The following is a 22952-nucleotide window of genomic DNA, read 5'->3' as shown; positions in this document are numbered from 1 at the left end:
GGGGTGAGGGGGATGACTTAGATGCGGCACAAGGGAGCGTTTGGGGGTCCTGGAAATGTTACATATATTGATTATGGTGGTGGTCACACAGCTGTGTGCAATTTCACAACTCCTCTAATGGGTTTTATTGTGTGTACACTGTATATACACCATGATTCAGAGTTGATTGATCAAGACAGAACCATGAGCTCTGGAACCAGATCCTACTTAATCCCATTGCCCTTCACTAGCTTGGTGATCGCTGCACATCTTTGAACCTCCGTTTCCTCATCTGTCTATTGTAGCTGAAGATAACCCATGTCATGTAGCTGAGGTGAGGAGAGAGAATGGCCTTGAACTGCTTGGTCCGATGCCTGACACGGCTGAGGTGTACAAGATAGTTTCATTCCCATCCCATTAATGGCTCAGTGTGCTGAACTGGCCTTTAGCTGAAGCTGCTCTATTTTAGACCCATAGAAGTTAAATTCAGACATTTGTGAAAGGTAAAGATGTTAGCGTCCATATGTTTGCTTAATGATAGCTCTTAAGAGTCTTATTACTACTGTTGCTATCTTTTTTATCACTCTAGCATATTAAGTCTTCTAGGGTTAGATCTTATTTAATTAGTTAGGAACAATATGGGAAAGAACAAGGTGCTCTTTGCAGTGTTATTTTGAAAAGAGTCATTCATTGAAGAATGATCAGAAAAAAAATACTGGTGATACATTTATGATTCCTATTTTTTATTTCCTTTGTTTTCATTCTGTCCTTGAAATGAAATCTTTTTCTTGTGTCAAGTGGGGAAATATTAATAAGATCCGCATTGACCCTAGTCCACGCTTCTGTGACAAGTACAGTCTTAAAAGTAACTGTAAAGGGTATACATATGCTTGTGGCTCTTAGCATTTTAAAGGCATTTAAAACAATCCAGAATATGGTGTAGAACCACTCTGTCGCCTGAGAGATCAAGTAGACCTTTCTAACAATTGTGACAGCGGATACCTATTTTTGAGTACTTGCTACAATCTGTGAACTGTAGTGGGCACTAGGTATTATTTGCATTAAACAGTTATTTAATTGATTAATTTGTTCCATGCCATGGCCTTGATGGGTCGATAGGAAGTGGTATCCTTTTGCAGAGAAAGTAGGCTTGGAGAGGTAAACAATAGCTCAGAGGGTCCCTTTGGTAAGATGGGGTGGATCACATCTGTTGCTCCTGGCTGTCCAGCTCAACCTTCTCTCCCACCATGTCATACACCGATGCTGCTTCGGAAGGGAGCTCACCTTCAGGCCATCCTTTGCCTACCAGGAACCCATTTTTAAGCTCTTCTTCTAGAGTCAAAAATCCCTTTTTTATTGCATTCAGTAATTTAATTAAAAGGGCACTAACAAAAGCCTTCACTTTTAGAATCTCCTTCCTTGAGGACTTAGGCCAACTACATGGGTCTGAAGACCTTTGAATTTATCTGTTTCCCTCTTCCTCTTCCAATTCATCTTCCACTCTGTTGAAGGGAGTGATATTCTAAAAAGGTAAGTCTGATTAAATCCCTCCTCAGCTTAAAACTCTGCATTCAGGAGAGGAGCTAAACTCCCTAGTCTTGCACATAAAACTCACAAGCTGGTCACTTTGGACTTCTCTAGTATCATCTTCTGCCAGAATTTCCCTTCCCCAGCCCCCTCTCCTCAAAATATTACATAGAGAAACATCTTGCCCCACCTTTAGGTGGGATCCAACCATCTCAAGCCATTTATTATTCCTTGTCTCTCTGTCTCTGGAAAATTTTGTTCTCTCCAGATGGAAGCACTCCTTGATTTGATCTGACTTTTCTTCCTCATTTAGCTGACACCCTGGTCTAGTCAAGATGCCCTCTCCTTCCATGTTCCTATAGTGCTTAGTGCCTCTTCCCCCACCCCCCATCACAGCATCCTCACGTTGCCTTATGAAGAGCTGTTTACATGTCCGTCTTCCCCCAAGAGATCTGGGTTCCTTGAGGACAAGCATCACAATATTCTTGTATTTATCCTGGCTATCTGGCACAGGACTGGCATGTACTGATGCTTACTAAATGTTTACAGAAATGACCCAGGCTTAAATATTTGGCCTCAAAAACCTAACAGGGAAAAATAGATTCAGACCCCTTTTCTTTCCCCTCTCAACTTATGATGGCCTTAGATAAGTAAGGGTGTCTCACTTTCTGAGGCCCACTAGAGTTTATTGAGGCTGACTGTTTCCACATTAAGGAAGGTCACTGAAAACCTTATTAGCCAATCACCTTGCCCTTGAACTGAGATCCATGATAAGCATGGTGCAGCGGAAAGAGCATGAGACTCTGGTGTGACCAGGTTATCAAAGACTGCTACCTTCCATCTCATCCAGAGAGCCTGCTGGGGAACTGGGTCATCACAATTATTAAGCACACTTAAGGAAACGAGCAGGTAGGCTTTTGATTCCATTCTCCCTGATCATGAATCCTCCCAGCTACCAAGCAAGGTGACTTGGAAGTTGGTAGGCAGGGAAGAATTACACACGTGGCTATTTTTTAATTTAAAAATTAATAAAAGTACATGTATTGATTGTAGAAAGTTTGGAGAATATAGGAAAACACAAAAATGAAAGGTTATTTGTACATATTACAGAGCTTGCTTTATTTTTTTTTTTAAACATTTATTTGTTTGAGAGAGAGTGTGTTTGTGCATGTGGGGGGTGCAGGAAAGAGCAGAAAGAGAGTGAGAGAATCTGAAGCAGACTTCACACTGAGCGAGAAGCCCGACCTGGGGCTTCATCTCACAACCCTGAGATCATGGCCTGAGCCAAAATCAAGAGTTGGACACTTAACCGACTGAGACCCAGGCACCCCTAGAACCCGCCCCCCCTTTTTAAAAAATTTTGTTATTTGAGAGAGAGGGACAGAGAGCGTGAGCATGAGTGGGGGGAGGGGCAGAGGGAGAAGCAGACTCCGCACTGAGCGTGGAGGCCCAACTCAGGGCTTGATCCCAGGACCCCCAAATCATGACCTGAAGTGAAGTCAGAAACTTAACTGACTGAACAACCAGGCCCCCTCCCCAGAACCTGCCTTTATATCTAAATACATTGTAAGTATTTTTCTATGTTAAAATATTGTTCCATAGTCTGGTTTTAATGAGTATATAATACTCCATCATTCTGGTAGCTCATAATTTATTGTGAACTATTGTACATTTAGCTTGCTTCCAAGTATTTGCACTTAATTAATAACACAGAGTACTTAAGAACAACTTCCTCTAATTTTTAAGACGCTTCATGCTCGGTACATAAGCCATAGGAAATGCAGAAAAGAATGTAAAAGGAAGCAAAGTTTATTTACAAATCCCATAACCTAGAAATAACAACTGTTAATTTTTTATCTTCTAGCCTTCCTGTATGATTGCCTATGATACATTGCTGTGATTATTGCCTCTTTTCAATCTCTGTCATTTCATGGACATTTTCCTATCATTAAAAATATTTTAAAACCTAATTTTCTTATTTCCTGGAGTTAACATAATTAATTTAATCATTCTCTTAGTACATGTTTAGGTGTGTGTATATATGTATTGCTATTATACATAATAAATAACTACCATTTAAAATATATTCCCCTCAAAATAGTCACAACATTTAATGCTGGTGAAAAAGTAGTAAAAATAATTCATGTGTATGTTTTCTGACCTTCATTTTAATGTTCTGCTTTTAGTCGTTAAACTCATTGGAAGACAGCTTTCCTGCTGTCTTTCATACTATGTGAATTTAAGAATTTATATTGGAGAAACCTATTTCTGCTCCAGGTTTGCTGTTTGAATCTCCTTTCTCTAAAGATTAGTTTGTAGGGAGGCACCCGAGTGGCTCAGTGGGTTAAGCTTCTGCCTTTGGCTCAGGTCATGATCTCAGGGTCCTGGGATTGAGCCCTGCATCTGGCTCTCTGCTCAGCGGGGAGCCTGCTTCCTGCCCCCCACCCCGCCTGCTGCTCTGCCTACTTGTGATATCTGTCAAATATCAAAATCAAATATCAAAATCAAATATCAAAATCAAATATCTGTCAAATATCAAAAATGAATAAAAATAAAATCTTAAAAAAAAAAGATGGTTTTCAGGGTTTCTTTTGAGGGAGACACACAGGTGGTAGTGTCACTGGGAATATAAGGTTTACGGCTTAATTTATCAAATACTTCATCTTCCTCTAAGCTACTATAATTTGAGGGAGTTTAATAACACCAGTTCTGGGCTTTTGTAACATCATGGGCTGCTTTTTTAGGTTTATAATAAAGCGGTAAGTTGTAAGGACCAATATTATTTAAAAAATAAGGAGTGACTGAGAGGTCTAGGGGTTTGGTTTGGTTTTAAATCAGGGTAACAGAACAGAGAGTGACTAATGGCGTGTTGTTTCAACTGATCTCCCTGTTGGTGGCTCCCCAGCTCCTCATTGCTCAGGACCGGGCCCGCCCTTCCTATGGAAGGGCCCGCTTGAGGAAACAGTTTCCTCCCATGGTGGTGTTCCCTGGTTATGGTACAGAGGGAATGCAGACCTCACCTCCTCTCCAGAGGCCCAGCTGCTACTGCTCATATTTTTCAAGTTGTGTTTTTAGATCATTCCTAATGCCGTAATGCTTTCACCTACCAATTGAAATGAGGGACCTACTTTTGTGGAGGGTGTGCCTTATTTACCTACACCCAGTGCTTGGCTTACGTGAGGCATTGAGCGCATGAATGCTAGCTACAAAACAAATGAGTGTAATGGTTCTGTTTTGACCGTTTGAAAACACTGAATCAGATGTCAAGTGCATGTGCTGTGTAATGGGCACTGCATTGATCCCATGGCCTAAGAGAGTTTTTTTCAGAGAAGAGTCTGTCCGTGTAGCACATCGCACAGACCTGAAGTTAACCCTGCTCTACCTTGTGGCTGTGTGACTCTGAGCAAGTTACTTACCCTGTCTGCGCTTCAGTTTCCTCATTTGTTATCTGGGGCTATGATGGTACCTATTTAATAGAATTATGATGAGGGGTGAATAAGCCAGGGCATGGAGAGTTCCGGACATGTGGTAATTCCACAATGAATGGTGGTCTCTCCTGTTACTATTTTCATGTTCAGTGCGTGACAAGTAGCACAGTGGTAAATGTACTTGGCTCTAGATGGGTCTTGCAGTTGGACGGATTATACTGTCCTGTGTCTCTGTGTGATCAATGTCGTGCAGAGAAATCTGCTTCCCTCACCCTGGACCAGGTGTGCTACAGAATGACATAGCAGTAGAGGTTTTCTCCAGGGTCTGAGAATCTGGTGGGGAAGACAGATGCCTGTGGCAGAATGAAGCAGGAGAAGGGCTGCTAGACTTGGACAAATTCCTGTGTTTCCTTCCCTTGGAAACTTCAGTCTCATTTCCAGGAGCATTTTGGGAGAAGCCTCTTGGTGAGAGAGTTGCTCTGTCACAAAAGGTAACTTGAGAGCAGTTTCCTGTCTGTCCTTATGGCCAGCTCTTAGTAAGGTCCTGCTTTGTACCCCAAGGAGGCTTTGAACATCAGCTGTCTTGAACAATCTCTGGTCTTATCACTTATTTTAATGTTCGTTGCATGGGTCACTCCTGGATGTGGTGCTCTGGGCAATCTCACCCCAGAATGCTTCCCTTCCTTTATTTAACCTCTGACCTGTGAAAACAAGAGTTAATCAAGAGTTCTAAGGTAGCTAAGAGGAAGGGGAAGTGTTTGGTTACAAATTAAATATGAACAAGTCATAAGTCATAAATCCCCACCAGCGCTACTAGTTGTGTGTTTCGAGTTGCATATGGTACAGGGTGTTTGGGTTATAAATTCAAGTTCAGGGCCCTGTGATTGCTTGAGGTTAGGTGCTAGGTTAGTTTTCTTTTGGTCAAAAAAAATAACCTCTTGGCCTTTTAAAACATTACTTTTATTAGACCAGCTACCTTCATATCCTACTTTCTCTCTGTGCGCCTGTCTGTCCTTCTTCCTTTCTTTGCCTGCCTGCCTGCTTGTGGTGATTGGTGTGCTGTTCTGTGAATGGAGACAGAACTGCTTCCCTGAAAGAAGTTAAGCATATGGAAAAAGTTGCCGAGGAAAGGCACTGAAGCATAGAGCGTAAATGGGTTTAAGAGACAGCCAGACACTTTTATAGAGAGATTTGCGATTGAATGATATAGCCTTCGAACAGAGATCTGGGGTAGAAATGAACTTAAATGAGTGCTGTTCGTGGAAAACCGATGCCCTGTCTAATCTAGTATTTCCTTAATTGTCACCCTAAGCATACATTTAAAGCTTTATATTTTAAATTTAAAAAGGCAGCACAGTCTGTTTAAGAATGTACAACACAGGCTGTGATCTTTCTAGATAAGTTCTTAAAAATAGGTAGCCGAAGCGTTAGGTCTTGATAGGAAGCACTGGAAACTTAAAAACCAAAAAACATCAAACATTTAAAATCAAGCCATTAATATCTGTGTTTCTGAATCTAACATATATACTAAGACCTAAAGCAAGAAAGAGCTGACACATGACGAATGTCCCTGGGGACTGGCAAAGTAAGAAAACACGCTGAATGGTTGGGAGGCAGCCAAAGTCAGCTTGCTCCGAACGCTTGGAGCTGACGGACTTTTGGAGGCAAGCTTTCATTTTTCAGGGCATTACGGTGAGAACCGCGAGGTAAGAATTTTAAATCCTAATTTCAGGATGGATCATTACCCTTGATCGTGTTGTGCAACTAGTGACGTGTTGCACAGAGTGAGGAGGCTAGAAATCGTATGGAACCAGTTTTGTGTCTGAGCTGTGTGTGGCCCAGGTACATGACTTTACTTCTCCAAGACTCAGTTTTCTCACCTATAAAATGGGATGATGACTCACCTTCTAGAGTTGTTGTAAAGACTAATATTTCAGAGCACCGGAAACTTGGTAAATGTTTTTTTCCCTTCCTCCATTAGCTTTCACTTGTTAGCTCTAAAATGAGAATAGCATCAAATGGTGTCTCAGTGGGTTCATTAATTTTGTTGTTTACTCCTGAAAGTAGGACAGGATTTCTGGTGCAGCTGTTTCTTCCCCTTGTTGTGTTTTGTTTTTTTTTTCAGCAGAGACCATGTATTTCTCTTTTAGTCTATGAAAGGTTGTGTAAGGTGGGCCTTAGTTAGAACCTCACTAACCCATTATATTATATTACAGTAATAATTTGAACCATAGAATAAGATACTCTGAATGGGGAAAAACTTGCAGGTGTGTGAATACAGGAGTGGGCAGCATCATAAACTCTCTTAGGAAAATGATGAAAGGCCTATGTGCTCGCCCTCTCTGGGCTCAATGGAAAATATCTGAGAATTACACTCAATTGTCAGTGCAGGTGTTATTACTCCAAAGATCTTCTGTTACCAACACTTCACCGGTGATAACAGAAAAGTACGTCTGTGCTTTCCTCCTGAGCAACCTCCCTCAATCACAGTAACGCTGTCATAGAAAAGAAGATGGCAGATCTGCTCTCTAAAAGCAACAATTATTGAATACCCATCAAGAGAGAAAAGAGCCTTGTTACCAAAATCAAATCCAAGTGTGTGTTTGGGTAGATTTATATAAGCACAGATGTTTTATGGGAACTTTTTGGGTTTTTTTTCCTAATGCAAATTAATATTTCTACTCATTCAGTGCATGCAATACATTTTCCTGCATAGATGTAATAGGTTTCACAATGGGATGCTAATTATGGACATAAATCAGAGATTTTTGAGCTTAACTGGCTACCATAATAAATTTACAAGTTGAGATCAGCAGCTGTGAGCCAAGCAGACTGCTCAGATAGAGTGAGACTGACTTTGATCTCCCAAAGGGGTTGGTTTGTTCTCCTATTTTAGGTTCCTCTGACTTTTGATCTTCCTAGCACCAAGAGTGTGATCTTCTCAGGGAAAAACAGTGTTTACTCTGTTCCAGGCACAGTGGTAGGTGCGCTCACATAGGTCACCTTTACAACAGTTGCGTGAGAATAGGTAGCATCTCCCTGTTCCATACAAATGGCTCACACCACAGCTAGGGATAGAACTGATACCCAAACCCAGGTGGGTCTTCTGACTGCACTCGGTGGAAAGTTGATCAACAAAGTGTCATTTTGTTCCTTTTATGCACCTCTATCATAACACAGACGCTGTGTTGCTGACATCGTCTGCCCATGTGTCTGCTTCCCTCATTAGACTGTGTGCTCTCCAAATGCTGGGCCCTTGGTCTCATTCCCCACATACCTCACACAATGCCAGGCATATACTGGATGGGTCTTAATAAGTGTGGAGAAATATGTGGTTTGATGGATGATTGACTGCAACGTTTGCAGAACGAATGATCTAGAAACGTGTGATGTTTGGACTGTAAACGTCACTTCAGTTTTAAGTTCCAGAAAGCATTTATTGACATTTAATGTGGTTAGCTCAGGAGGATGTGGTGCTCCTTTATTATAAGGAGGAATGCTTGCACCTTGGTGCTAAGGCTGTAGTTTGAAACCTGTGGACCACCACACATGGGTGTTTTATTTTGCTTATGGATGGGAGTGCTCATTGGCTGGCTATAATGGAGGAGAAGATAGGTCTTACAGAGGGCAAGGTGGTTGACGTCTAGGGTCTTCTCTACTTCCCACCTCCAGTTAGGAGGGAGAGGGGAAGACATGCTAGGTCTAGGAGTGGAAGAGCTTTTCTCATCAAGAGGTTTGGAAACAAGAATATCTTCCAGAGAGCAGGAGGAAAGGGTAGAGACGGGAGATGAAGGAAAACTTTGGAGCAAACCCTCTGGGGAACTTGGCCTGATGCACACTGATAGAGGATACTTGAAGAATTTTAAACGTTCACCGGTGCTTGAAAAACTAAGATGACAAATGAAAATAATCAGCTGGGTTTTGTGACATTTTTCCATAGAACTTGAAGTAGGAACACGAAAAGTAGATGGTGGTGTTTACTTGTGTTGGAGGGATAGGCAAGGGGCAAGAAGCCTTAACTTTGTGCGTCCTTCATGGTCTGCTTTGACTGCTCATTCGGTTCTCATTATTTGTCACAGACTTCAGCAGTCCATTGGCAGGGATCATTTGCCTACCAAAATGCCCTGCCTTCCAATGAGATTGGTTGGCTGTTACCCCAGTGGCAGTGGACTTAGTAGGAAATACAGGCATGAGTTACAGCTGTCAAGGGAACTTACCGCGTGTCTAACTTATGCCAGGCACACATTAGAGACCAAACAGTCAGCACCCAGCCATGATCCCTGCTCTCATGGAGTTGACACTACTGGAGAAGACAAAAAAAAGAAGCGTGCATTATAAACTATGGCGAGTCTGCATGTAGGCTCAGACCAGAAGGGCCTCACATTCTGGGAGTAAAATGTGTCTATTTAATTGGGGACCAAAATTTTATAGTAAAAATGAGGGGAAACTTTATTTAGGATTTTTAATCTGGGAAAAAAAAATGAAACTCGAAGTTTGGAAATCAGATTTCATCAAAATCTAGTAGCTTTTATTCCAATAATGCATTCTTTCTGGGATAGAATAAATTATGAGACAATTTTTTTTTAGGGGAGCGGTTATGGTTTTTCTGATGTAATAACACTTTATGTTTGACTTTCTCAGCATAATCATAAAAAGAGTAATTAACTGAAAAATATTTGAGGACTTCATCAATTTCCCCCAGGCCTCTCCAAATCCTTTGATATTGAATTCATTTTCTTTTGATGTGACTATTGTGCCACCATCCTTGATAGTTTTGCATTTTCTCTTTGTCCCTTGTTACTCAGTCTGAGGCTGCCAGGTCCTCATTTGTTGGCCACTTTGCTGCACACCTGAGCAGGTGTCCAGCATCTCCAACAAGGGCTTTGTGAAATCCTGAATCCTTTGCCACAGTTGTAGTTTTATTTACATTTTCTTGTAGATGTTTGGCCAACAAGACACTGATGGAGCAGGGAGAGATACTAGGTCAAACCGGAAGGGCTGGGTGGGAACTTACTGGTTTAAGTGGACACATCATTCATGAGTAGTTTCCTCTTGTAATGGCTCGTGCTTTCCTATTCACTCTGGTGACTGCAGGGTGGGAGGAATTCCTGGACAGCTTTCTAAAGATACCTCTGAGCCAGAAGGAGCCTGTCAGAGCTGACAGGGGTGGGAAGAGCAGTCCAGGAGCAGTCCAGGCACCGGACTGGGTGTGTCTGCCTACCTCAGGGACATTAGTGAGGTGGTGGACGTCTTCCAGAAGAGGAAACTGAGTCTTTGCAAGATTGCTTTCCTGAGGTGTCACACAGCTAGAAAGTACCAGAACTGAGATTCACCCATGGTTCTTTGACACAAGTCAATGTTGTCTCCAGCATATACCATGCTGCTCTGCTTTTCTTTCTTCCCTTTTTTTTTTTTTTCTTAATTTTGCGGGGTTTTTGTTTTTTGAAAACTTTAAATACTGAATGCCAGGTAGCCTTCACCAAGGGATGCCTTGTCATCCGATGAATCTCGGCAAAATCTGACAGGAGATGAGAGACGAAAGGATTACCTCTCTTCGAGTACCCAGGATGGAGTTTTAAGAGCTCCTCGGGCAGCGGAAATCGCTGAGAAAAATTGAAAGACCTTATTCTGTGTCATTCTTCTTAGCTTTAAACTCATTCCAGACCTAAGTTAAAAGCAGCTCTACGGTACCCAGGGAGAAACTACTTCGTTATATCTCTAATACAACGGTGTCTGAGTGTTTCCATGTTAAAATGTTGTTATAAAGTACTTTTCTTTTTATTAATTCTAGTAGAACCAGAACTTACCTTGATCTCTTTAAATATTATGGATAGAACTAGATTATCTAAGATTTTTCTCTTTAGGGTGACACAAAGTGGACATGTTCTGTCCAGGCTGAGATCTGCTGGACTGTGCCGAGGGGGAAATAATCACTTTATACCTAGTTCTAAATACTGGTCCTCAGAATAGAACATCTCTTTAACCAGTCCTTCGGTCCCCCGGTGATGACAGAATAAAAGGGGAGGCCCATCAGTTTGGCATATGACAGGCCCCTGGCGTCTGGCTTTTTCGACCCCTACGTGGCCTTCTGTCCTACAGCCCGCGTACCCTTCTCTCTGGCTATTCCAGCTGCACACAGTTCTCAGATCAGGCCCAGCGGGCCAAGCCTGCTAGTCAGTGCTCACGAGATTTCTTTTCTGTCCTTAATGTACTTTATCCCCACCCCTTCCAGCCTTCCTCCCATACACTGAGAACAACCTCTTTGAAGACTCAGCGGATGCTCGACCCTCTCTGTGCATGGACTGTTGACTCCCACCGTTGCAACCAGCCCTTCTCTCTGTTGCATGCCCCTCCCTAGAGCCATGGCTTAAAATTCAAAATTTTCTTTTCCCAGCTCATATTCTTATTCTGTGTACTCAAATTGCTCTACTTATGGTGTTTTTGATGAAATGAAAGACCTTTGAGGTCCTCTTCTCTCCTATTTTATTTCAGTTTTGAAACAATAACAAACATAATAAAAGGGACACCTGAGTGGCTCAGTTGGTTAAGCGTCTGCCTTCAGCTCAGGTCATTATCCCAGGGTCCTGGGATCGAGCCCCCTGTCAGGCTCCCTGTCCAGCGGGGAGTCTGCTTCTCCTTCTCCCTCTGCCCTTCTGCCTGCTCATGCTCTCTCTCTCTCAAATAAATAAAATCTTTAAAGATAGATACATAGAAAACTTGTGGGTATAATACAAATGCCCATTTGGGAGATGTTGCCAAGTAATACCCAGTAACCGCCAAATACTTTAGTGTGTATTTTTTTTTTAAAGGAAATATTCTTGGGGCGCCTGGGTGGCTCAGTGGGTTAAAGCCTCTGCCTTCGGCTCTGGTCATGATCCCAGGGTCCTGGGATCAAGCCCCACATCGGGCTCTCTGCTCAGCAGGGAGCCTGCTTTCCCCTCTTTCTCTCTGCCTGCCTCTCTGCCTGCTTGTGATCTCTCTGTCAAATAAATAAATTAAAAATCTTAAAAAAAAAAAAAAAAGGAAATATTCTTGAGGCACCTGCCTAGCTCCGTAGAGCACGTGACTCTGACTCTTAGTGTAGTGTGTTGAAGCCCCCACGCTGGGCATGGAGCCTACTTAAAGTAAGAAGGGAGAGAGAGAGGGAGGAAGGGAGAGGAAGGAAGGAAGATTGTTTTACATAACTACATGCAATCCTCAAAATCAGAAAGTTACTTTTGACATAATACTTCCGTGTAGTACTTGGACCTCCTATATATAGGGGGGCAAGCTGTAGTGTAGAATCACATGTTGGATTAGTTGTCCTGTCTCTCTTATTGTCTTATTCTGGAATAGATTCTCATCATTTCCTACACTTCTATGAACTTGACATTGGCTATTAATTTGTAGAAAGTCTCTTATCCTCAGGATCGGGTTCTGGGTCTGTGGCTGGAATATGATGGAAGTATTCTGTATTGTTTCTACATATCCTGTCAGTTGGCACACTTTCAGCTTGTTGCGTTACTTAAGGTCGTGTCTCCCAGGCTTCTCCCTTCTTTTTCCCTTTATAATTAAAAAGTGCATTCTGAGTATCCTCATTTTATCCTTGTCAGACTTAAGATTCATTTATTTACATTAGCACAGAATTGTGATTTCCTATTTTATTTATTTTTACATAATCTCTTTCTATCATTATTTGGTTTATGCTCAGATTGTCACAGATTTTTGTCAGCAGGAGCCCTTCCACACTGGCTATTCTGTCCTGTTGGCCTGTCCTAATCTTAGGTGTTGAACCTGCCTTTTTTCTAGCACAACAAGATATTTCCCAGCCCCAGCTCTGGAATCAGACTTTTCTTCAAGGAGCTCTGGTACTTAGAAACCAAGATCTAGACACTAAGTATGCTCATTATAATTGGGGTGTCTCTGCTTCCAGGGTCTCTCAGTGGCTGAAGCCAGAGTATCTATGCATGTATAATGTACATATACACTTCTGTATGCACATACAAACATTTGCATTTCTGTTTCTTTCATTTGTCTCCATGATTTCACACAGTTACCTCTAATTCCAGTACGACACCATAGGTTCATTCCTGTTTTCTCCTGGTTCATATTTGTAACTCTCTTCTCTGATAGTAGTAATTCCATTATATGTTTACGTGCTTGATCAGTCTCGATCAGACTCTTGCTGCTGTAGCGCCTTTCCTCTGTGGCCGGCCTACTCCCTGCACTTGGATCTGACCTCTTAGGCACTGCCTCCTCTCTCTGCCTTCTCAGCTGCTTGGGCTCTGCCTTGCCACCCTTCGTGGAAGCCCTTTACTTACTTAGGCTCTGACATCCCACATGGAACTGCCTTCCAGATGCTCTGGTTTTTTTTGACACCAGTCTAGTCAACCTCTTTCTCCTGACATAGATGCTTTCTTACCCAGCATCAGGCCTTGCCCCTACTTAGACACCACTTCCCGCCCTTTCTTGAGTTCTGACCCTCCAAGCCAGGCCACATTCAATGTTTTTACTCTTCTGATCTTTCTGGAGCCCTGACTTTTCCTCACAAGGAAACCCGTCTCACCCCACTCAGACTCCAAAACTCTGGGGCCTGGTGGCTCCTACAGGGGGATTTCTTCCTCCCTGTGCTTGAACTCTGACATCCTGCTCACAGCTGGTATTCTGTCAAGGGACACTTTCCTCAGCTTGGTCAGTGTCTGCCTCCATTGCTCCCCCTCACACACACACCCCTGTCTTGCTTGGGCTCATCTGATGGCTTTGAACTCAACTATTAGCAAGAGATGTGGGAGAGCTTTTTAAAATTTGTAATGGTTTTCTATCTAAGTACTTACAACACTGGAGTGGGATCCTATCACATGTACACTCGTACAAGGTCACTTACACACATGTGTGTATACACAAAACAGTGGGAATGATTATCCTGACAGTCCATTCAGTGGAGCGAGATTAGAAACGTAAGTCATCTATCCTCAGTCGGACTCAGTTCCTGAGTTCAGCTGGAGGGTAAGCAGCTCAGTAAGCTGACAGATTGGAGCATAGACAGTTTTCATTCAGTATGTGCCCCCGCAAACTCAGGCCAGCTACTTTGTGTCTCTAAAACCACGTCTGCTCTATGTGGGGGGCAACCGAAGGGCCTTTTACAGGTGATTTTTTCCATGGGCCGTTTGACTCTAAGTATTATGTCTCGAGCCTGCCCTGCACATCTTACAAGGGCCTGTGACGGCCCGTAGCAGTGCGGCCGTGTGTGTAGGAATCCACGGATGCTGCCTGAGTTCTTCTCAAGTTTAAGACTCTGTATTGCCTCACACAAAACAAAAACGTTCTCCATTTGACTCTTAGGCCAGGGACTGATGGCAGAGCCTGGGACAGAATTATCCGAGCCACACTTTGGTGAGAGAAGCGTGGATCGTGGCCAGTGCCTGGGAAGCAGGCTTGTCCCACCTTGGCTTTTCCCCCATCAAGGAAGGCTCTGCTGATTGGCCATGGTAATTTTACAACTTGATCCAAATCCCGAGCTAAACCAGGCCGTTGGAAAAGAGTTCAGCTCCCCCTCACACAAACTATTTCGCTGTCCATGTCTCTTTTCCCCACCAGGACCATGGCCTTCCTGAAGGCAGGGACCCTCTGTTGTTTGTCGTTGGGGCCCGAGCCTTGGACTGAGCCCACTGCACGGTGGTGCTCGCATGGAGGAGGCAAGTAGAGCAGGCCCAGAGACGTTTGCGACCCCTGTAGATGTCCAGGGACGAGCAGGGTAATGGAGTGTTTGTTTCCTGTCTCTGGCCCAGGAACTAGTGTTTGCTGCGTGATGACAGACACGCACAGAATGGAGTGGAAGGCTCCCCGGCCTCACCTGCAGCCCCGCAGGCGGGCAGAGCCCTTGTGCCAGCGCTAATGAAGCGGTACAGGAAACGCCACTGGATAAGGTTCAGCTGTGAACCCTGGCCTCCCAACAGGGGAAAAGAGGGATCCTTTGAAGAAGAAGACAGCTGGGTTTTGGTTTCAAGACCTTAACGCTGCCATCCCTGGATATTCATCTGTCAGTGCACAGGGGACAACATGTGGGGAACAGTTGCGTCTGGTCAGGCCACAGGGAGAAAGGAATGGCTGATCTCCAGGGTAACTGCGAAACCTCCCATGGCTGAGGGTTCTGCTTCGTGGAGCCAAAAAGAATCGATTTGGTGAGGGTGAGGCCGCGTGTGAGAAGCTGGGCGCTCTGCCGTGAGCTGGGTGGCCCTACCAGGCCACCTTCCCTCTGCCCCCTGGCTGCGGAGGACACGGGAGGCTTGGGCTTAGGGCCCAAGCTGGTGGGCTAGTTGGACCTCGTGGCAGAAACGACATCCGTGTATCCCACAGTCCCGAATTACCAGAGAATCCGGCCTGCCCCACATCGCCTCATCTAGGATTCCTGAAATGACTTCAGCTTTTCTCTCATTTCCTTCAGGCCGGGATTTCCTTACAAGAAAATATTTTCTCATCTTGCACCCGCTCCCCTTCCCTGTCTCCCCCCACCACCACCCCGCCCCCTTCCTGACTTTGAGTTGCCGGATTTAACTAGTGGTATTTTCTCTTTCGGGTTTTGGGAGGGGGAGGGATTTGTAATCCTTGGTTGAATTTGTTTACTAAGAGTCCTCTAATCTGGGCAAGAGTTTTCGTCTGAGGGGATTTATTGTTCCCACTATAATGGCTTTTAACTCAGCTGAGGTTTATTTAACAGAATAGGAAGGGAGAAACTTATCTCCTCCCTAATCCCTCTTGAATGTTTACATTGCTCTGCCAAAGTAAATGCTGTGGAAAGTGGCAGCAGGCATTTTCTGTGTAATAGTCAATATGCAGCTGCCAGGGCTGATTGAAACATATTAACATAAGTGATAATACTGTCATAGAAGTGAAAAGTTAAGTTGCTTATCAGTATATTTTGATAAGCTACTTAAATTTTACAGTAGCATGTGCTGGCTTCAGACGGACGTTCCTGATGGAGAACTGTGCACTTTATCTGTCCTCTGGATTGCCTCTCACTTCATCTATTACCCTCGGCAGTACAGCTGGGAGTCAGGGCCGGGTGCTGAGCTCCCCCCGCCCGGTGGGATCAGCGCTCCGCTGCCCGTCCAGCTCTCCCAGGAGCGGACCCTGTGAGCGCAGCAGGGCAGATGCGAGCGGGACAGCAGGGGCTTGGTGCGACAGCCTCCTCGCCTGACCACTTGTCACTTTGGAAAAGTTTCTTACTGGAGAAAAAAGCCATTTAAATTAAGTGACAGAACTTCTGGACGGTGGGGGTTGGGGGTGGGAGATAGTTCAACAACAATTCTGTAACCTTAACATGCCTTTGCTCTCAGCCTTTGTTGAGTTGTGTTTGCTCAGTCAACGCTGAGCACCAGTGGTGTGCTGGGCTCCTTGCTTGGCCCCGGGAAGACAGAGTGAAGAAAGATGAGATCCTTCCTTCTCTGTGCACAGTCTGTTAGCAGAACGGACACACCATTGAGTGCCACGTGGTGTGTGGAATGTTATAACGGGAGTATGCATGTGATCAGGGCAGCACAGAGAAGAGGGAATTAGGGCGTGAGGGGCGGGGATGGGGAGCATGCGGGGGACTGTTAGGAGGATGCGTGGAAATCAGCTCGCCTGGACCATGAGGGTCAGAGGGAGAAAAGGGCCGAGTGTATGCACGCTCAGGCAGGCTTGAGGATGCCTGGCGATTCTCGGAAGGAGGCTGCCCTGAGAGGAGAGTGCACGTGGGGAAGTAGAGCCGGCAGCCAGTCAGGGATTGACAATGAAGAGCCTCCACCGCCGTCTTCAGAGTCCACTGGTGATGGCACCACTGCAGGAACTGGATCCGTGGGCCACTTAGATGTGCATTTCAGAAAGAATATTCTTGAAGACGCATGGAGGGTAGAGTGAGGTCAGGACCAGACTGTCCTCAGAGTGAAGGGGCACCATGGTCAGGACCCAGTAGGGGGCAGTGGGGACAGAGAGAGCTTGTCTCGCAGTAAGTCTAGAGGGGTTGCGGTACGGATAGGAAGTTTGATGCTGCAGTATGATTGGTTTCAGGCTCATGGGGCCTTTGGGACACCTTGCAGGCAGCAGCCGGGGAAGTGTTGTATGTGTGAGTGTGTGGCTGTGTGTGTCCAGTCATGCGGAATTTGCACAGAAGCTTCCTGGAAAGGGTGGGTGTGGTGGGAGAGGCCTGGAGGGCTATGCAGAGATGGTTCCTGATTGCAGAGTCTGCTTTGAATTTCTTCTCTATGAACCTGTTCTAGCTCTGAGGCATGGGAATAATTTATAATGGACATTCAATCCTCTACCTTACACAGGCAATTTTTTAAAATCCCAGAAATAATTAGCATTCTACCAGTCTGTGTTTTCAGCAGCCTATAACAGGAAGACTCTTTAGGATGTAGAGGAAAAACTGAAATGTACCAGTCTTGAATCAGCTCCTGGTTAAAGTTTTTGACCTGCGTACTAATATTTCATGTTTCTCCTCTTCTTTCCCCAGCTATCTTCCCTGGTTTGAAGTATTTTATAAGCTGCTTAACATCTTGGCGGACTATACAACAAAAGGCCAGGTATTTACCTTGTATTTTTCTTTTTAGCAAGTAACTTCAACTTTCATTATTAAAATAATACGTGCCTTCTATTTCACCAGAAGGTTTACCAAAAAAGTAGTGCATGCCCATTATAGAAAGTCTGGGGAATTTGGAAATAGGAAAGAAGAGAAAAATCACTCCTCATGTGTTCCCCCCTTCCTTCCTGAAAATAACAATCGCTAGTATTTTGGTGTGTTTTCTTCCTTTACTTTTTGAGTTAAAGGAATAATAACTGGACCCTTAGCATTCGGAGTTAATCTTCTGATATCTGATAGCTGATATTCCCAAGCAGCCCTGGAAGTTCGTGACATTTATTAAATTATAATTTTGCTGAGGCACAAAATTGAACCGCTCACGTCATGCTGCAAAGCTCGATTTGTGTGTAAAACACTTAACTGGCAAGAGACCTGGCCACCTGGGCCGAGTTCCCCTTCCAGTAAGGCTTTGTTGTGCACTTCCGGTAATTTTTTTAAGGGTCTGGAAAATTACTTAAAAAGTTAGCTCTACTTTACTGTACTTTTGGAAGAAATGATATGTTGAAGTGTCTCCCGTGGATGTCAGAAGTCAACTGGAACTGTATTTAGACTTTCATAGCTCAGATTTTTCATGTGCTGTGGTAACAGAAGCATTTCCCCAGACTAGTAAAAAGACTGAATATTTTTCATGGGTGCGTAGCGTTTTATTATGGATCTTAGAAACATTTCCCTGTTGTTGGAAGTTTTTGTTTTTTTTTTTTTAAAGGTGTATTTATTTATTTTAGAGAGCACGTGCACACACATGCATGCACAGAGGGGGGAGGGGCAGAGGGAAAGAGAAGGGGAGAGAAGCAGACTCCCCACCAAGTGTGGAGCCCAACCCAGATGCAAGGCTTAGTCTCACAGCCCGGAGACCATGACCCAAGCTGAAATTAAGAGTCGGGCACTTAACCGACTGTGCCACCCAGGAACGCCTGGTGGGGTTTTTTTTTTTTTTTTGGAGGGGGGGGATTTTTGCGGGGGAGAGGGCACTGTTTAAATGTAGCTATTAGCATCATTGAACATAAAGCATTTTCTTCATTTTGGATTATTTCCTTAAGAGGAAAATCTCAGAGGGGCCATTTTTTAGGGCAATGGACATAAACATTTAAAAGAATTTGCCAAACTTTTCCAAAAGAATTGTACTGTTTTCTTAAAAGATGCCCTTCCCTAGGAATGTACGGGAGCGCTTGGCTGACCATGCTCTCACCAGTATCATTTGTTGAATCTGTTGTTTATTTGACAAGTGAATAGTCTCATTGTTTTAATTACATTTCTCTGATTGCTAATGAGTTGAATATTTGTCCCTATATCTAACTTATTAAATTTTCCTTTTTGTAAATCGCCTAAGATCTTTAATTGATGATACGTTATTATTAAATGTTACAGAGGTTTTTTTCTCCTCATACTTTCTACAGAACATTAGGTCCATTAAAAAAAAGGGGGGGTATAATTCAGTAATCTTGGGTTTGGAGAGAGGAAAAGCTGTGTTTCGTTTTTGTCTCCTTAAGATTCTTTTCCTGGTGGTGCTGAGAAGGTCCTGCTGTGGAGAAATGTGTGTTACTCAGTGCTTACCATCTTATTTGGTCCCAAGCCCTTTTTATTCCACGACAAATATTCATATTTGAGAAACTAATGTTTCCTAGAACATACTTAAGGAAATGCTGCTTTGGAGAAAAAGTGGAAAATGTGTGTATAATGGAGACATCTTTCCTTCAAGTAAGATTTACTCACTAGCAGTGTATTCCAGAGGCCACAGTAAATGGAAGGAATAACTAATAGAAATGGCTCCTTAGGTCACTACACTCACTCTGAAAGGATGCTTAGATATGGGGGAATTGTGTCATGAAGGAGGTGATTTATTCTTTGAACTGATTTATTCTTTGATGAATGAATTCAGAGGCTACCTTGGGTCTGTTCATCGATTGATGTTCACAATTCACTTTAGTCAAACATTCAGGTTTTCACTCAAATTTGAAAGATATCTTTAGTAAATAGAATTGTATCACATGTAGGCTCTTAACAGTCTTGGAATTGGAGATTGACTCACATATTTTTTTTCTTTCATATTAATGCTCCAGTCAAAACACATTAGACTTTTAAACACTTGTCTTGTGGTATAGAAAAGGTTGGGTTTGTACAACCAACGCATAGGGGAGATAGAATTATTACCCTGGAAAATTGGTGTACCAGTCCTCTGGGCCATTGCCCCAGGAAGGACCCTGCCTCTTGAAGTGTTGAGTTGCGATCAGTGATGTGTTTTAGTGGAGTCTGTTTCCACTGTCCCCAGTACTCTTTCTATTAAATTTTTTTTCTGGTTAAAGGAATCATGACACTGATGATAGGAAATCTGTCTACAATTGGCTTACTTGTTGGCAAGGTGTGGGTCATCACATTAGAATAATGAAAGCTCTGTTTTTATTTTTTTGTTGTTTATATAAGAGCTTTTATTAAACAGAATCCCCTCCCCAAGTCCAAAAGTCTTTGGGCATGGTAGGCTTCAACTGGGGGGCTTGGGGGTGGATAGTGACCATGACAGCTCAGAGTGGAGTGTTGGAGCCTAAGACACATGATGGGGGTGTCTGTTTGGGTCATTGATCTACCACGGTTATCAGACCCTGGATCGGGCATTGAGGGCATCCCTGTGAAAGAGTTGGCAGGGGTTGAAGAGGACATCCGAGCTGGAGAGCAGCCTGGCTGAGGGTGTCAGAGCTCGAGGGGACGAAGTGGTCGTTCATGTGCATGCAGTAGTAGTGGCAGTGGCTTGGCAGCAGATATCTGAACCCTAGGAGGATCTAGAAGGATCCACAAGGGAGAGGGGGCAGCAGTGGTCCAGCACTGGGGTGTTGGAGCCTAGGGTGGAAAGGGCATTCTTGTTGGAGAGGAGTGGACTGTAGCAGCCTGGCATTGGATATCTATTCTCAGGCAGGGCAAGGAGGGCCCCTGAGTGGATAGGGGCCCTATTGGTATGTAACCAATAAAAGATTGGTTACATACAAGTAAGTAAATATATTAAGATAATAGGATTGATTGTCATTTCTATAGAATTTAGTTACAAATATGAAAAGGTAGGAACTAGAAGGATTCCTATATTGGATTGGAATTAGAGCCATCAGTATGACCTGGTGACTTTCCAAATATGTGATATAGACATCAATAAAAATGCATATATTGTGGGTCTCTGTGTGCATAGTATGTTTTCTGGTTCTAACCACTAAAAGAGTCTGGGGTTAGCCATACCCATGTAGCAATGAATGCACCTAGTACGCACATTGTGGTTTCTAAATAACATTCTCCACTAAAAGGAACCAGGGCTCTCTGAAGAAATGTCTAATTCTAGGGCCATCGCAGGGAAAGTATAAAATGAGCCTGCAATATCTTTTTGTGCCAAAAAATGCTCAGAGGAAGTGCTCAAAGCATGTTGGGGACACGTCAGAAAGACATAGAAGTGAGCTTGAAATGGATAAGGGGTTCCCACTGGTCCAGACTGGGACAATTTGAGCATTAAAACAACTAATGATAGCAAAGATTTATAGTCATTGAATAAAACAGGAAACCATATGTGCTTACCAATATAAATAAATAAATAAGTTAAAAGTTTTGATGAGGAAGGGGATGTTTACATAAAGTGTCACTCCACAAAATGCTTGCTAAACACAAAGGGAGAATGAGTACCTTCCCAGTAGAAACTTCAGAAGAATTAATCAAATAATCAAAGTGAACATCACGAGTAATGGAAAGAATTGAAGTCTGAATCAATAGAAAACATCAGACAATTGGGAATTATTCAACAAAATGGCTGGTCTCACTGTCAAGTGCCTACAAATCTGGGAAAGACTCTGGACCTTTTCCAGACTGATGAAGACCAGAGAATCGTAACTAAAGGCAACATGCGCTTCTGAGCTGGATGGTTTTGCTCTCCAAGGACATTATGGGCACAGTGGATAAAACTTAAAGGGATCTGAGGATTTGATGGTAATGTTCTATCAATGTTAATTTCCAGATTTTTTGATGATTAGTTGTGGGTTGTACTGGAGAACATCCTTTGTATTTATGGATGATGGAATGTAATGTCAGCAACTCACTTTTAAGTAGTTCGGGAAATACAGAATTGCTGTCCTGTAATTGTGTAGCAAAATTTCCAGATTTTTTGATGATTAGTTGTGGGTTGTACTGGAGAACGTCCTTTGTATTTATGGATGATGGAACGTAATGTCAGCAACTCACTTTTAAGTAGTTCAGGAAATACAGAATTGCTATCCTGTAATTGTGTAGCAAAATTAAATGTGTGCACATGCATACACGTTCATTTCCCTGTGAGAAGATCGAATGATGAGAGTTCAGACTGAAGCAGGTTTTTAATCTGGGCTCATTCTCTTTTTGCCTTTCCTTTAAATCCACTGCCCGGGACTGTTGTGGAGCAGTGGAGAGTTCTCTGGGCTTGAACACAGCGAACCCGCATGTAGCTTCTGGCTGTGCAACTTACTAACTGGCTGATCTGAGCCAAGTTGTTTCACCCTTTGGAGCCTCAGTTTTCAATCTGTGAAGTGGGGTAGTTGTGAGGATCAAACAGTTAACAAATGGAAACACACGGAAGCTCAGTACTGTTCTGTTAGCACAGACAATTCCACAGGGTGGGAGAAATGGCTTTTGCATAATTCTGTAAGCAGCGTTCTTTTGAGCATTTTAAAAGTGAATCTGTTTTCAATATAATAATTTGTACTGCTTTGTATTATTTCATTCTGTGTCTCCATTTCACTAATTAAAATGCACAGCCACCATACTGTATTGCATACTGTTGTGTGTAGTTCATTTTAACTTTCCATAATTGGATGCTGCTGTGTGTATCCAGTGAACACTCAATAAAATTAATTGAGGGTAATGATGATGAAGACAGGATCTATAGTGTCATCCTTATTTCTCCCAACCGCCCCCGCCCTGTGAGCTAGGACTGTTTGCATTTAAAAGTTGTTGCTATGGAGTTGAGAGGATAGGTTTGCTGAGAGCTTATGGTATATGATCCATAAAAGGCGGTCATGGTAGGTGTCTCACTCCGTAGAAAATGTCAGACTTGGTGTGGGAGGATCTATTTGGCTCTTATATTGAGCCATAAGCAGTGTCTTTTGTCCAACCCTGCTTGAATATCAAGCCTATTTCTGTACGGGGGCCAGCACCTCCCCAGCCCCCTCAGTCATGGGGGCCTCCAGCTTACCGTGTGCCCAGACCTCCCTGCAGGCCTCTGACGAAGGGCTCAGCCTTGCTTTTGTTACTTAGGCCTTTTATTTCTTTCAGGAGAATCAGTGGAATGAGCTTCTTGAAACTCTGCACAAACTTCCCATTCCCGACCCAGGAGTGTCTGTTCATCTCAGCGTGGTAAGTGGGGGCAGAAAATTAGCGATCGCCAAGAAACCATTTCATTATTAGCAGGGAGGCAGATTTAG

General features: G+C 43.5%; 1 protein-coding gene across 1 annotated transcript in view; it reads left to right on the top strand.

Moving 5' to 3' along the window:
* Positions 1-22952, top strand: part of LOC111145755 (DENN domain containing 1A) — a 499803-nt gene that overhangs the window by 216083 nt on the left and 260768 nt on the right. Inside the window, exons 6-7 of the mRNA XM_022500941.1 lie at positions 17407-17476; positions 22804-22884. Of these exons, the coding sequence (XP_022356649.1) occupies positions 17407-17476; positions 22804-22884 (151 nt within the window). The remainder of the gene's footprint in view (positions 1-17406; positions 17477-22803; positions 22885-22952) is intronic.

Source organism: Enhydra lutris, unplaced genomic scaffold (genome assembly GCF_002288905.1).
Source record: "Enhydra lutris kenyoni isolate GAN:26980312 unplaced genomic scaffold, ASM228890v2 scaffoldscaffold13, whole genome shotgun sequence".
In the NCBI taxonomy this organism is placed as follows: domain Eukaryota; kingdom Metazoa; phylum Chordata; class Mammalia; order Carnivora; family Mustelidae; genus Enhydra; species Enhydra lutris.
This window is presented reverse-complemented; position numbering and strand designations above follow the sequence as displayed.